At 33.9% G+C, this 16,283-nt stretch overlaps 1 protein-coding gene across 2 annotated transcripts in view; it reads right to left on the reverse strand.

Moving 5' to 3' along the window:
• Positions 1–16,283, reverse strand: part of Dna2 (DNA replication helicase/nuclease 2) — a 41,732-nt gene that overhangs the window by 5,403 nt on the left and 20,046 nt on the right. For both annotated transcript variants that reach the window (XM_080162149.1, XM_080162148.1), the window contains exons 18-26: positions 15,980–16,061; positions 15,133–15,266; positions 14,792–14,842; positions 14,172–14,263; positions 10,067–10,239; positions 6,689–6,789; positions 6,321–6,371; positions 2,311–2,380; positions 1,988–2,062 (exon numbers count right to left, since the gene is read on the reverse strand). In XM_080162149.1, the coding sequence (XP_080018275.1) occupies positions 1,988–2,062; positions 2,311–2,380; positions 6,321–6,371; positions 6,689–6,789; positions 10,067–10,239; positions 14,172–14,263; positions 14,792–14,842; positions 15,133–15,266; positions 15,980–16,061 (829 nt within the window). The remainder of the gene's footprint in view (positions 1–1,987; positions 2,063–2,310; positions 2,381–6,320; positions 6,372–6,688; positions 6,790–10,066; positions 10,240–14,171; positions 14,264–14,791; positions 14,843–15,132; positions 15,267–15,979; positions 16,062–16,283) is intronic.

Below are 16,283 nucleotides of genomic sequence, written 5' to 3' on the forward strand. Positions count from 1 at the left end.
AGCGGCCAAGAGTAGAATTGGTAGATAGGGCTTGTGACATGTCTAGGGGTAGATTTTTATGGGTGCTGAGCTCAAAAATACTACCAAAAATAGTGGCAGCTTATCCATATAGCAGCTGGGTAATGGCCGCTGCTGAGCTGGGAGCGGCCAAGAGTAGAATGAGTAGATAGGTCTTGTGACGTGTCTAGGGGTAGGTTTTTAGGGGTGCTGAGCTCATAAATACTATTAAATATAGACAGGCCCGCACTTTTCTTGGTAGTATTTTAGAGCTCAACACCCATAAAAACCTACCCCTAGACACGTCACATGCTATATATAAGAGTTCAGTTATTAGTAATATATCCATGAAAAAAAAGGTAAAATGTTAATTGGGAGAAGTTTAATTCCACTGAAATAATCAATTTTTTAAGCCTCAAAAAACAGCTGAGCTGTGGCCATTACCCAGCTGCCATATAGAAGGGACGGCACTAATTTTTACTATCTACTCATCTACCTTTGGCCCCTCCTAGCTGAGCTGTAGCTGCCATGTGGATGGGCCGCCACTATTTTTGGTAGTATTTTTGAGCTCAGCACTCCAAAAAACCTACCCCTAGACACGTCACAAGTCCTATCTACTTATTCCTGCCACTATTTTTGGTAGCATTTTTGAGCTCAGCAACTATAAAAACCTACCCCTAAACATGTCATAAGCCCTATCTACTCTTCATACTCCTGGCCGCTCTTAGGTGAGCTGCGGCCGTTACCCAGCTGCTATATGGATGGGCAGCTTCTATTTTTGGTAGTAGTATTAAGCTCAGCACCCATAAAAACCTACCCCTAGACACGTCACAAGCCCTATCTACTCAATTTACTCTTGGCCGTTCCCAGCTGAGCTGCAGCTCTTACCCAGCTGCCATATGGATGTGCCACCACTAATTTTGGTAGCATTTTTGAGCTCAGCACCCATAAAAACCTACCCCTAGGCAATAGACATGTCACAAGCCCTATCTACTCTTCATACTCTTGGCCGCTCTAAGGTGAGCTGCGGCCGTTACCCAGCTCCCATATGGCTGGGCTGCTTCTATTTTTGGTAGTAGTATTGAGCTCAGCATCCATAAAAACCTACCCCTAGACACGTCACAAGCCCTATCTACTCATTCTACTCTTGGCCGCTTAAAGGTGAGCTGCAGCTGATACCCAGCTGCCATATGGATGGGCCGCTACTATTTTTAGTAGCATTTTTGAGCTCAGCAACCATAAAAACCTACCCCTAGACATGTCACATGCCCTATCTACTCTTCATACTCTTGGCGGCTCCCAGCCGTTTTCAGCCGGTTCTAGCCGTTTAGCAGCTGGTACTAGAAATTTCAAAAATGGTTATTGTTATCATTTAACATGAATTAAACCAAAAATATGTTTTTAAAAGTTGATTCCTACGTAATTATTGATGAATTTGCCCTGAAAATAGGCAAAAAACGGCTAAACGGCTGAGCCGCCAGCTGCCAGCCGTTACTTTTCCAACTTTTTGTTCGATTTAGGGAAAATAGACCTACCAAGGATTACTCATGCAAAATTTCAGATCAAAATTCGAATTCTAAGTGCCATTTATACATTGATTACGAGATGGTTGCATTAAAAACCCCCCCCCCTTTTTGTGGAAAATCTGTAATTACCATATGAAATGATTTTTTCGTATTGCTCAGGACCAGTTTTAATCCAACGAAAATTCATCGGACTCGTGGAAATACTTGAAAATATCTATTGGTATTTTCTGCTTTTGCAAAGGCCATCCCAGGTTATAACAGAACCAATCCATGCATGATGTGAACATGTTTGATATTATTACTTTTTTGTATGCCTATGTTGAAATAAATACCTATCTATCTATCTATCGAATCTAACCTGTAAATGTCTGACTTGAGCGTAGTATGAAGCTATGACTGCAATATCCTTCTATCTTCTCTGTCTGTCTTTATGTCTGTCTGTCTATATATCTATAGAATCTAACCTGTAGATGTTTGACTTGAGCGGAGTATGGAGCTATGACTGCAATATCCTTCTCTCCAAGTCCATGCTTTATCATCTACACAAATTGTTCATGTACAGTACATACATTAGAAATTTATATTTTAGATGAATAAAGACAAACCCATAAGATTCAAAGTAAACCTACATAAAAATTAATGCATTTCTAATTTTTTCTTAATTAATGAAAGTCTTCAAGCATAGAAGAAATAACCTCCCCCTACCCCAACCCTTACCTTCAACTAAAAAAAGAAGAGGGGAGGGTGCAAAGAAAGCACCAACTAAACCTTTTAAAAATAAATTTACCTGTTTAATAATATATTTGACTAAGTCCGCTTCTTTACTGTTTAATATTCCACCATTAATTGACTCCTCCCTAAATATAAATAAGAAGGATAAAATTTACATTCAGCGAAAACAATTTTGTCAATGCACTATTTCCTAACAAAAGCTGAAGAAACATTGCAGTACAATATTTTTAAGAATTCATATTTTCGATTGTGTAAAGTAGTATTTAGATCTTTGCAAGGGAGGGAGTGGAATCTGTATTAAAAATCTACTACGCTGGCCTACAAACTTTGGGAACTTTCATTTAATCTAGCAGTTGACTTTTAATAATTAAAATAATTAAAGACATGAATTTGGGTTTATCATTATTGAAGAGGTACATTACTAATCGCCATTGTCTTATCCTTTAAATTAACCTTTTAACAAATCAATTCCACAAAAATTTTAATCAAAACAATTGTGTTTTAGTGGAGGGTATCCATTTTGGAATCCAATCCTAACCATAGCTTAAAACTTGCCCATGACCAATAAAATGCTACATAAAGCAGAATTTTAGAATATAAGAATATCATTAATTTATCGTCCACTGTCCCATCTCTTATGAATGCTTCCTGAAGATATTAAGTAGAAACAAATAATGAGAAACTTCAAAGAAATTTCTAAATATATTTTTTTTTGTTTCCATTCAGTAAAAATAAGAAAAATGAATGTTGACACAGCTACTCTATAACTCGCTATTTAGGTTTGGCCATATGTTGTTAGAGTATTCCTGTTGCAGGTTCGAGGCCAGGAATGGCAAGCTTCTACCCATCTACCACAACCGTTTTATCATATTAATTATATTGCTGATTTGATATTATGTTTATCATGTTATGTTTGTGCCATTATTAATTATGATCATATATACCTAAATGCCAATAAAACAAGATCATGTCATTTGTAGTTATTCAATGCATATTATCTTTTACAGATGAGGTTTTAGTTTAGTATTAAGAATGTATATTTATGTTTCAGTATAATAGCAATGCTTAATAAGAATGGCGGAAAAGTTCGGTGTCGTTGATATATGATTTATCAAATAGGCTAGTTCCCAAAATAGCCGGTTTTGACTCAATTAACATATGTGTGAAGGAGAAAAGTGATTTTCTCTCCTGCCATTTAAGATAGATTCCTATTTTTATATATTTATTTTATATAGAAGATTCAACTAAGCACTTCACCTAATTATCTCCGTCCGTCTGTTTGGAAAATATTATTTTTTTTCTTAGCTTTGTTATTTATGAATGTTATCATATCAATCTTGTTTGTTTTACTCTTCAGCAGAAATAAAGAACCCTTACAAATAATATATTTCAAAAGATATACAAAGTAGGAAGCAAAAAATAGACTTGATAGTGAAAATCCTTTTAATAAAGTAACAGGATGTATATCTGTCTCAATGCCTGTACCGAAGAATATTGCTTACCGCAAAACCGATATGGTAATGTAGCTTCTTATAGGTCCTGGGAAGGTTTATGACTATTTTTGAGGGAAGGGAACCACCACCCTCCCAAGAGCATTCGCAAAAAAAAAACTAGTTTTGGCAATCCGGAATCTGCCCATTTTTTGGCTAATTTTGGAATCCGAATCCGGAATTCGTTTTTTAATACTTGTCATTATCATCATTATATATAATATCTTTTAAAATCCGGTTCGATTCTCGGAAGTGAATTATAGAGAACACCGAGAACATTAAAGGGGGGGGGGGGGGGGGTTAATGCAACCATCTCGGAATCACTGATTAAATGGCACTTAGAATTCGAATTTTGATCTAAAATTTTTTTTATGAGTAATCCTTGGTAGGTCTATTTTCCCTAAATCGAACAAAAAGTTGAAAAAGTAACGGCTAACGGCTATTTTCCGGGCAAATTTATCATTAATTACGTAGGAATCAACTTTTTAAAACATATTTTTGGTTTAATTCATGTTAAATGATCGCAATAACCATTTTTTGGATTTCTAGTACCACCAGCTACCGGCTAGAACCGTTTGATAAGGTTTTAGAGTGAGAAAAAGTATTATGTGAAGATAGGTTTCGTGACTTTTTTGCTCTTAAGATAGTAATAAAATGGCAAAACAGCTGCCAGTCGTTAGCCGTTACTTTTCCAATTTTATTTCGATTTAGGGAAAATAGACCTACCAAGGATTATTCATGCAAAATTTCAGATCGAAATTCGAATTCTAAGTGCCATTTAATCACTGATTACGAGATGGTTGCATTAAAAAACCCCCCCTTTTAGGACATATGTAGCACTTAAATTTTTTAATTTTTAAAAAATGCCTTTTAAAATATTGCTAGAATCTGGAATCCAAATCCAGAATCCGCCATTTTTTGGACGGATTCTTGTGAGAATCCGAATCCGGTCTATCAATTTGACGGATTCCCATCCCTAAAAAAACATGTCTAACCCTATCTAGCGGCAAAATTTTTTTTTGTTAACAGCTGATCTTAAAATAGATTGAAAAGAGAAATACGTGCCCCTAGAGGCCAATAGGGGCGTAGCCGCTAGCAACATGGACTTTGATTTGATATCAGGGAAATAGGTATGTTGACATAACGTGTACCTTATCTTACCTCGTAAGGGTGGGATTCTCCTTCGAATTTTAAGTGATCATATAGAGAATCTAAAGCATCATCCGCTTGTAATGGGATGTGATACACAAGGAAATTAACATCCAACACTTTGATTACACGAAGTTTGACTAAGAATTGGAGATGCGATCCCCAATTTTCAAATTCTTTGAACGTACATATAAGACTTTTACAGAAATGCTTCGCATCCAGACTATCTATCTATGTTTGATATAAAGTTAACACTATATAAGAGTAGAATCTAAATATTTGATTGACGTGCCTCTGTAATTATCAAGTAACATTCAGGCACGAGACACAATTACTTTAGCTAGGCCCAAGGCATTATTTGTATCCTTTTATGCATTCATAGGCCTACCTTTACCAATATAACACCATATATGGGTAACGCTAGCATATTCATGGTAATTTGTATGTGATTCGTTAATATTATATGTTTATTAAAGACATTATGTTTATTGTTAAAGTAATCATGTAACCAATCAGTACAAGTATGTATGCCTACAACCATGTCTGATTTACGTCACAAGTTAACATACAGACACTTTATTGAACAGACAAACACTAAGATCCTTATTATAAGCTGATGTTATAGCATGTATCTCTTAAAATAAGTCAGTTATTTATTGACTCTCCTACCATCAACTTCTATTCTGGCTTTAAAAGGTAATGACTTAGTTGTTTGGCATGCATTGTAGTTTAAATTTAGGACCCTTAGTACTTAGCATGAATTGAGCTTAGGCCTTATGTTAGAATTCTAACACTTAGCACAATTCACTGCTTGGGACTTAGGGCACTTTTCTGTCCTACACTACTTATGATTTTAACACTTATCCTGTAAATATTTTCATACTTAACTTATTCACTTGTAATATAAATACACTTTATAAAACATTTTCCTTCCTTAATACTTAATATACTTATATAATTCCGATCGAATATCAAAACCAACCATTTATTCTTAGATTAAAGCAATATAATACTTCGCGTGGGTCTTTTGTTGAGCTTCCACCAGCTCAACCAAATTCGTATTATACTTGTGGGAATAGAGGGATAAGCATTCTAAATAGACGAACCGACGGTGAGAATGTCTATGTGTATTGCAGTAAAAGTAGGTTTTTAGTAGTACTCATAGAAGAGCGGTCTCCATACCATATTATTGGACAAACGCCCCATTCGCACTACCAGAATTGCTAACTGTACATGGTAATGAGTTGCGCCTTTTGGTAGGCCATGGCATTCTCCCTAATCTAACTATTTATTTAGCGCAATATTAAAGTAGCAATAGGAAACATTTGTAACGTCTTTAGTTATGATGTAATTCGAACCTATCACCTCCTAAACGACAAGTTACGCTATAGTCACGGGTTATATAGTGATAATAAAATGAAGCTACCTGGCTGATTTGTTGGTGTCAAGAAAAACTACAGAGTCCTCTAGCTGTGAACTAAAAAATAAATATGAAATATGTAGCACACCAAGAACAAGCTAATAATATCAGAAATATAAAACGCAATAAAATAATATCGCAATGCAATGATGTCTATCTGTGCGTGTTTGACACGAAAAATATTGCGTAGCTAAATGCTGAACCGTTATGGTTCTCCGGTTCCAGTGACGGGTTGAGTTCCGCTCCGGTCACTTACCTCAAGTGCCTTTGAAGGCCTCTAGGGGCGTAGCCGTTAATAAATATAGTTCGGATACTGCAAGCGTTTGGGATTTTCCCCAAACTCAACATCCTTTTTCAATTTTTTTAATGCAAACCTCAAAATCTTTCGCATCCATGGTTCACACTCTTCCTTGTCGGTGCTTTGGATTTGGATTGTTCTTGTGGCAACGGATTCTGTCGCGCATTCAAGTTTGCCCTGCAAATTAATTATCAATGATTAAAATCTCAATGGTTTCTGCGCCCTTAGCCTCTAGGGTAGGGCAGAAGATGTAAAGAAAATATCCTAGAAACCCAAGGAGGGAATGGACATTAGGCTGTTTATTACACTAGACCCCAAAGTCATATAAAAGCGTTTTTAAGCTTTTCTATAATTAGGGTCGGTCTGTCCGTCCGTCCGAAACGGATAGCAACTACATAATCATCACCAAAATGTTCGTACATCCATTTTAAACATGTTGATTTTTTTTACTTTTTTTAACAACAAATTTTTTTGTGATCTAATCATCCGATTGATCTGATTTTTGGTATATTGATTCCTAGGACAACAAAGTATAATGTAATAAGCGAAGCAACTCTATAATCAAGTCCTAAAAATGTAAGTATGTCCATAAACATTATCCTGAATCAAGCAGTTTTTCAACAAATTTACTCACAATTTTGCTTAGACTTTTATACATTTATATTATGATTATTCAGTTCTGACACTATACAAGTGTTAATGTCTGTTTGTCCTACCGTTTCAGTGCTTCGCTTTTATGGATGTTGTCATCCTTGTTTTATTAATAATAATGAATTTTGAAGGTGGTCGGTTAATTTTGTTGAGCTTCCAAACGTTTTAACAACTAATTGTAATCTACAGAATGGGTAAATTGTGTACCATAATTTGGGATGTAATCAATTTCTCGGCCATTGTCTTGTCCTTTTATATCCCTGCTAAAAACAACCCAAATAAGACATAAATAAAACTTATCAGAAAATCACAAACAAACCAGGCAAACATTTTTCGAAACGGCAGAGTTCATTTAATCTAGCTAAAGGGGGAAGGGGAATTGCCTTCTCTTGTCAAGAGAATTTTAAAATCCCTTTCTCATATAAAGCGCTATTAAAGATATCTTAAGTAGCTCACGGATACGCTGACAGACATCAAACCAATTCATTGACACGTCATTGTTATAGGATGTAATAATTTAGTAAATTCTTTTGATAGTAAACTTTTCTATTGAATTATGTATTCAATTAATTTTGATTTGTTGACAAAATGATGTGCGTTTATTTCCGCTCTTCTATATTATTATCAAAACATCAGAACAGTCAAGTTAAATTCTTGTTTGTCCGTTAAGATCTCGCTAGTTACTGAACTATGGTCACTAATTAAAAAAAACATAACATAAGTCTTAAGATAGTTTTGGTCTATTTTACTTGAACTTATCTAAACTGCGAACCAAAAAAATAGGCAAATCTGAATTTGCAGAATAGCAGCTTTATTAGGTATTCATTTAGGATGATTCATTTTATTGTAAATATAAAATGTAGATGCATCTTTTGGTTACAAGTTTCCACCGTTAATGTTTTATTAATCAGCACCAATGAAGCACAAGATCTCAAAAACAACATTTTGGGTAAAAACTGGTGAACCAAAAAGATATGCAAATTTAAAACAAATCAATGGAAAAACGATTTGATTGATTCTGATAAATTGACAATTTTTTATGGGATTTATGCATTAATTATTATGAAATGTAGTATAAGGTAGAAATTAATGATTTTTTAAAATAAGAAATAATAGAACAAAAGAAATTCGACCTCTATCACTTTAGAGGACATTGGCTGACCTCAAGTTTATGGATGAAGATAAATACATATTAAAAATAATAATTACTCCCAAAAGTATACAAAAATGATTTTAAATGTGTTAGAAAAATTAATTTTAAAATCTTGATTTTGAGGATGATGGCCTTTAAGATGCTCCTATGGGTAGTGATGGTGAGCCAAATGTTATCAAAGTGCATGACCATGATGACAACTTATATATTGAACTTTGGTCCAATTTTTGTATTCATAGCAGCCTCCAGCCAAGCAGTATTTAAAAAGAAAAAATTGCAATTTTAATTACTCCAATGCATAAGGTAAATACTGTCGTTTTTAGAAGATGTTTATATTTCTTGTCGGGTGGCTCCATTGGAGATTGCTATGACTACAAAAAATGGTACATAGGTTGATAGACAAGTTCGTTGTTGTAATGGTCATGTACTTAGATAACATTTGGCTCACCATCATCAACAATAGAAGAATCTGAAAGGACATCATCCTCAAAATCAAGATTTTAAAACGTTTTTTTTACTCATAAAGCATTTTTGTATACTTTTCAGGGTAATCTTTATCTTTAACATGTATTAAGCTACATCCATTAAACAGGAGGTTAGCAGCTGACCTCTAAAGTGATAGGGGTTGAATTTCTTTTTTTCTAATATTTCTTATTTTAAAAAATCATTAATTTCTACCTTATACTACATTTCATAATAATTAATGCATAAATCCCTTAAAAAATTGTGAATTTATCAGAATCAATCTTTAAAACAGAAAAAAAGTGCAAAAAAATCGTTTTTCCATTGATTTGTTTTGGATTTGCATATCTTTTTGGTTCACCAGTTTTTACCCAAAATGCTGTTTTTGAGATCTTGTGCTTCATTGGTGCTGATTAATAAAAAATCAACGGTGGAAACTTGTAACAAAAAGATGCATCTACATATTATATTTACAGTAAATTCGTCCCAAATGAATAATGAAGCTGCCATTTTGAAAATTCAGATTTGCCTATTTTTTTGGTTCGCAGTTTAATAACTTGAACCACTTTCAGCAAATATTTAGCACTACGCGGACGACGTGTAAATTTGCAGAAGTGAATGCCCACCACCCCTATTGACAGCATCTTCGAGTTTATTAACTTTTTATTTACAAAACAAAGGTAAGTGGGAAAAAAGTTGGAAAAAAAAATTTTCTCTCAAAATAATATAATTTTCTTATTCATATTTGAGTGACAGACAAAAACTTATCATTACGTAATGGAAATATTAGAAATATAATTTACAGAAAATTGATTTTATTTGAAATGCTGATATTTTTCTCAACCATATTCAAACGCTGGACAATTTCTGAGGGATTTTAGACGGTAAATTGATTTTTCAGATTTTAAAGAAGCTTCCCTTTACCCTCAGATAAGTTATAACTCGCAGGGATCTAAAAGGATAAGATAATGGCCGATAAATTGATTACATCCCCAATGATATTAAACAAAAATACACCTATAGTTGATTTCAATTAGCCGTTGAAACGTTTGAACACTCAACTTAATGATCCAACCAATCAATATTCACTAAAGCCCCAAAAGTTGTATAGCCAACGGAAAAGAAAACGTTATAATAAATCTTTGGAGACTAGTGTAATACACTGCTCATTGTCCCCTCTCTGTATACCTTGTAAGTAAGATGATTAGCTAAGGCCGCAATAACTTTATTCATCCGATACTGGATATTCAGGCTGATGGTGGCACTCTCATGGTCCAGCAGGTCAAACAGTGACTGGTGCAGGCCCAGCTTCCTGGCAGCATGGCTCTGCACTACTGGTGGCAACTGCGCAGGATCTCCAACTAAAGCAAAATTAGAGTAAAACTCTAGAGGGAAAAGGGTTTAATCCCAAGGACATTGTAAAGACTCTCAATTAGGTCTTTGAAAATCAACCTATAAAGCCGGGAATTTTAACACAGCTAAGTAGCAGAAAACAATTTGCTAGCAGACGAAAAAGATCACAGGAAGAGAGGAGCAGGCAGTTATCTGTATATACATAGATCTGTTAAAAAGGGTGACAAAATTCATAAAAGCGAAGATCCAATAAGGATGACAACATCCATAAAGCGAAGCAATGAAACGGTAGGAAACCCGGACATTAACACTTGTATAGTGTCAGAACTGAATTATCAGAATATAAATAAGAGTCAAAGCAAAATTGTAAGAAAATTTGTTGAAAAACTGCTTGATACAGGATAATGTTTATGGACATTTTTAGGACTTGATTATAGAGTTGCTACGCTTATAACATTATACTTTGTTGTCCCAGGAATCAATATACCAAAATTCAGATCAATCGGATCATGGATGATTAGATCACATAAAAATTTGTTGTTCAAAAATTTTAAAAATCAACTTGTTTAAAATGGACGTACGGACAATTTAATAATGAGTTTAATATAGAGTTGCTATGCTTTCTAATTTGTGCCTAACTACTAAAGGAATCACCATGCAAAGTTTGAAATCGGTAGGACAATTCTAACATGCCTAAATTAACGAAAAGAGCTATCCGTTACGGACGTACGAACGGACCGACCCTAATTATAGAAAAGCTTCGCTTTTAAAAACAAATATTGGACAAACGAACATAAATACTTTTCTCGTATTCATTTGAATCCGGTGGATAGGAACCGGTTCTCATGAATACGAAAAAACTATGTCTAGCATCGTATTATATCCAGTTTTCTACGAATATAGAAATGTACAATCATAAGATTAAACTAGTTTTTTTAGCCGGTGCCTACGGCACCACGGGGCTAAAAAACTAGTTTTAATCTTATAATTGTACATTCTATATCCGCGGAAAGCCGTTTATAATACGATACGAGAAATAACTAGTATAGTGTCAGAATTTAATAAGCAGAATATGATTTTATAAGACAGAACAAAATTGCTTAATGCAGGATACTGTTTTGGGACATACTTACATTTTAGGACTTGATTACAGAGACGCTTCACTTATAGCATTGTACTTGTTATTCTAGGAATCATTATTTCAAAATTCAGATGAATACAATTATGATACCGTACAAAAAATGCTGTCAAAAAAAATAGAAACCGGCATGTTTTAAATTAACGTACGGACTTTCTGGTAACGATTATAGAGTTGCTACGGTTTCTTAACCATACCGAACTGTCACAAGAATCATCATGCATAATTTTAAATAGATATGAAAATTCCTAAAACAACTATGAGCTATCCGTACACAGTTATGGAATCTCGACCATAAAGATTTTTTTATCCAATCTTGACAAGAGATGTATTTTTGGAAAGAAGAATATATATAGAAAACGCCTATGTAAATTAGAAAATCCGCAGAAATCATATTTGCAAGTTATTTGCCAAAATCTGCAATGTTAATTTGCAAAATTAATTTCATGCCTTAAATGACAGATTTAGAAAAAAAACTATCTTGTCAAAATTGGATAAAAAAATCTTTATGGTCAAGATTCCATAACTGTGCGTATGGACGGACGGACAAATGTACCAAACCAAATTAAGAACAGCTTCGCTTTTAAAAAACGATCTGATAAAACTTTCTATTCATAGGTAACAAAAGGGATAACACAATGGGAGATATACAGTGTGTTTTTTTTTTATGAGAAATTTTTTAAAAGCAATTTTACCCCACTTATAGTTATCAGAATTTAATGATTAATGGCTTATTTTCTTCGTTATGAAACAACCAAAAAAAATTACAGTTTTTGTTGAAAAAGTACAGTAAAGTTGAAAATTAAAAACTTAGGTGACAACATCTAAAAATGGTTTTAGCGCATTTTTCTTATGCTCAAAATTGGATTTTCAGTAGTCGACTTTGGGGGGCCAGTACTTTCTCCCTGATTGAGATATGGCCTTCAAACTTTTACCTATTCTAGTACATGTCCCCAATAGTATCTATATAAATTTATAGCTCTATATCTCAAAGCTGAAGCGTTTTGCAGCCATTCTTGCAAAAGGTAGAATATTTGAACATAAGAAAAATGCGCAAAAACCATTTTTAGATGTTGTCACTTAAGTTTTTAATTTTCAACTTTACTGTACTTTTTCAACAAAAACTGTAATTTTTTTTGGTTGTTTCATAATTTCCCTTAAAAAACGAAGAAAATAAGCCATTAATCATTAAATTCTGATAACTATAAGTGGGGTAAAATTGCTTTCAAAAAAGTTCTCATAAAAAAAACACACTGTAGATGTGCATTCTTAAAATTAACAAAAGTATCCCTTCTATAGTTTACAACCATTGATTGAAAAGTGTAGACACTGCGAGTTTGAACCAACCAATCACGATTAATAAAAGTACCAAAAGATTTTTAGGTCAGCACATGATAAAACTTGTTTTACAAACTTTTGTTACAGAAATTAGTTACAGACCAGTGTCCCCTCCCTCCCTAATAAAATATAATTCAATAAGTAAATGAAAAGAGATTAGTTGAATTTAAATATAATTGGAAACGTAAAAAGTATCTAGTCGGAAATACAATGTATGTAATTTTCTAAAAACGACCTAGCTACTTGATTCACTTCTACAAAAGATGCGATTAATAACAAAGATTTTTTTCTTTCAGATATATTTCGTTGAAAAGTGTCATTTTCATGCGAAGTTAAAAGCTGCTTTATGTCAAACGGCTACTCATAATCTGCAATATCTAGAGAGGGAGAGGCTATTGGAATGTAAATTATACTTTTAAACTAGTTCTCTTATTCGTTGGTTTAAAAACTTTGAGGAGACTTTAGTTAAATCTAGATAGGGTTGTACTATCAACAGCTCTATAGTATAGATGTATATACAGAAAACTACCTCCCTACCTATTTCAATGACCTTTTCCGTCTGCTACCAACTTGTTTTCTGCTACTTGGCTGTGTTAATATAACCGACATCACTGGTTGATTTTCAATGACCCAATTGAGAGTCAGCACTAAGACACTGTGATGGCGAGAAACAGTTATTTAACCCTTTCTCCTTCTAGTGTTTTACTCTAATGTACTATCAGTTTAATTTTGTGTCTTGTAATATCGTGTGCCTTTGTTCGTTAATTTATCGCCAAATTGTCTTATCACTTAAGATTACTGGAAAAGATAAGAACCAATAAAGCACAGGATGCGCAAAATGCACGTAAAAGTCTCATGCGCGTTTTCTTTATTGGACAAAACGTCCATCTTTTTAGCAGTAAAACTTAAAAGTTGCCAAATACAATAAATATTTTCGTCTCGTCATACTCCTGACTTAATCCAATTGAAATGGTTAAATACGTTCAAGTACCTATGAAGAGCAATTATTTCTTAATATAAAACGTTTGTGTTAAATATTTCCATTCTAAACGATTGTTTATTTATTTATTTTTAACAATAATTCGATTGTGAAAATCCAAATGACTAAATTTTTACAAAAGAGGTAGGTATAAGTGATACACATAAAGAAACGTTTTTTTTGACGGATTAACAAATGGAATATTTAAAGTAATCTGAGTTTTAACTCCTAAAACATAAAATATAAGTGCTTGATGTGTATATAGGTATAGTGTACAGCTTTTTGGGTAGAATAAAATCGTATTTAAAAGGTTTAGGTAAGTTTTGACTTTTTTGCAAAGTTAATCTTTGTTAATTTTATACCTACATAAAAGTACTTTTTAGGTTACTGAGAAAGACAAACGTACTTTCTCACAAATGCATTTCTTCTTGGCTCGACTAGAAAATCACTTTAAGGGAAACCGCCGAGCTTTAGATCTGACCTACCTAATATAAACTTGTTGGCATGCAGGAGTGGATGAACAACAGAGGGCAGCAGAGCCTGACTTGCCTCGTCAACTATGCACCAATCAAACTTTCTGTACAATAGTATATTGTTCTTCATTATCAGAGATTTTAAGGAATAATACAATGAACTATAAATTGATGTACTTTCTCTACATAAAAATTATTAGGTAGTCATTTTTTAGTAAAGGTCCGAAAAAAGGATTGTCCATCTAGACTTTCTATATCCTATTATATAAAGAATTAAGATTTTTTTTATGAAGCGAAGGATCTCAATAACAGCTCAACAGATAGGTTTCCTTTACGATAAAGATAAGTAAAGGTCAATGGATGGTTTTAACTATTTTGGGGAGGGTGTTTTTAACTCTCCAAATAGAAATTAAATAGCCACAAGAAAAAATAACTTGCCCACCCAAAAAAAAATTTAGGATGAGCCTTGATGTGACATGTTGAGCCTTGTTTAAAAAAAAAATAAAAATTAGCTGCGGGTTCGACTTACACCCTCCCACACCTCAGTTGCCTCTAGAGGCCTTAAGGGGGCATATCCGTTTGTTAATCATTTTAGAGGAAAGATTGAAGATTAATTTGGACAATATATTTTCCTGTTGACAATAGCAGCGTGATCTGTGGCCAAGCAAGTTGTACCAATTATCCTAAAACATCAGTGACTTTATGGGGTGAACGAACTGACCAATAAACGAGTTGGCAAGCTAAATTGACGTCAATTGATACTAGTTCATTATAGTTAAGCTATGATACACAAAAATTATTATCTCAAACTTAAAAGCTAAAAAATAGACACAGTTTTAGAAGGCTATTGTTTTGAAGGAAGGTCACTGTGACAATATGATTACAAATTTTTTAATTGTCGACAAAGGTAAAAACTAAATGCAAATTTAAGTTAGATTTTAGTTCAGAACTTAATCACAAGATGTCTCTCTACCTGTAAGAAGCATAGACTTTGGCCAATTGATCACAGCTGGTAATCTGGCTGCCAACATGTTCAGCTGTGTGTGCCTCCAGCTCTGGACGTACACGGGCAGCACGGCCAAGACGAAGAAACTGCTTTTCATGCTCCTGAAAAAATAGTACAGCTTTTGGTGCTTTCCCTCAACAGGACTGATCCGCACCACCCCCTCCCCCCACCCCTCAAACCTTAAAACATATTTTTAGCAGCCGCGTTATACAAATAAAAACCAGTGCAGTCCATTATCCACTCCATTACTTTCTGGTATTAACCCTACCAAACCTTGCCTGCTGTGCTTATATACATGTCACGTGATATAAATATACATAAAGAAAGAGAGAGATAGTTAAACTAAAAGTATTGTGTATTTTAGCAGAGAGAACCAAATCGAGAGCAGCATAACATAAGAAAGAGCAAAAGAAAGAACAGACCTTAATTGTAGAGTATCTGCACTGCTTTATATGTATCCTTATAATAAAGTAACAGTATATTTGTGTGTCTGTGTACCAAAGGATCTCGCTAACTACTGAACCGATAGGGTTCTTCTTTACAGGGTAGCTTCTCACATGTCCTAAGAAGATTTATAACTATTTTGGGGGAGGGTACAACAACCCTTCCAAGAGTAATCGCCAATAGAAAAAAAAATATGCCACCCCCATTTTTTGTATACTTTTCTTTTTAAAACTACAATTGAAAGGGGGGTTGGACTTGGTCCACTAGGGCCACCAAGAGGCTTCTAGGGGCGTAGGCGCTAGTCTACTATAAAAGTAATACATACAGATATGCCCTTGTCATAAAGCAGCTATTTATTTGTTTTTATAACCTGTAATTTTGTTAGGACAGTGTCCACAGCACTATTTGTATAGGCAACAAGCAGGACAGACTGACCCATAGCAGCTAGTAACCTATTATTATTTATGATTATGAAAGTGTTTATATGTTTATTTCAGAAGGAAAAAAAACATCATTTTTTTAGGTCAAAAAAGATTTATATTTTTAACGTTTTTTACCATATAATGTCAACTATTTAGGACACCTTTTGAAGTTAAATAGACAATAAAATGTTTAAGAAATAAGGTGCAAAAAAGACATTTTTTCTTACAATCCTGCTTTAGAATATAATATTT

Source organism: Acartia tonsa, chromosome 5, assembly GCF_053477335.1.
Source record: "Acartia tonsa isolate MP-2025a chromosome 5, ASM5347733v1, whole genome shotgun sequence".
Taxonomy (NCBI): Eukaryota; Metazoa; Arthropoda; class Copepoda; order Calanoida; family Acartiidae; genus Acartia; species Acartia tonsa.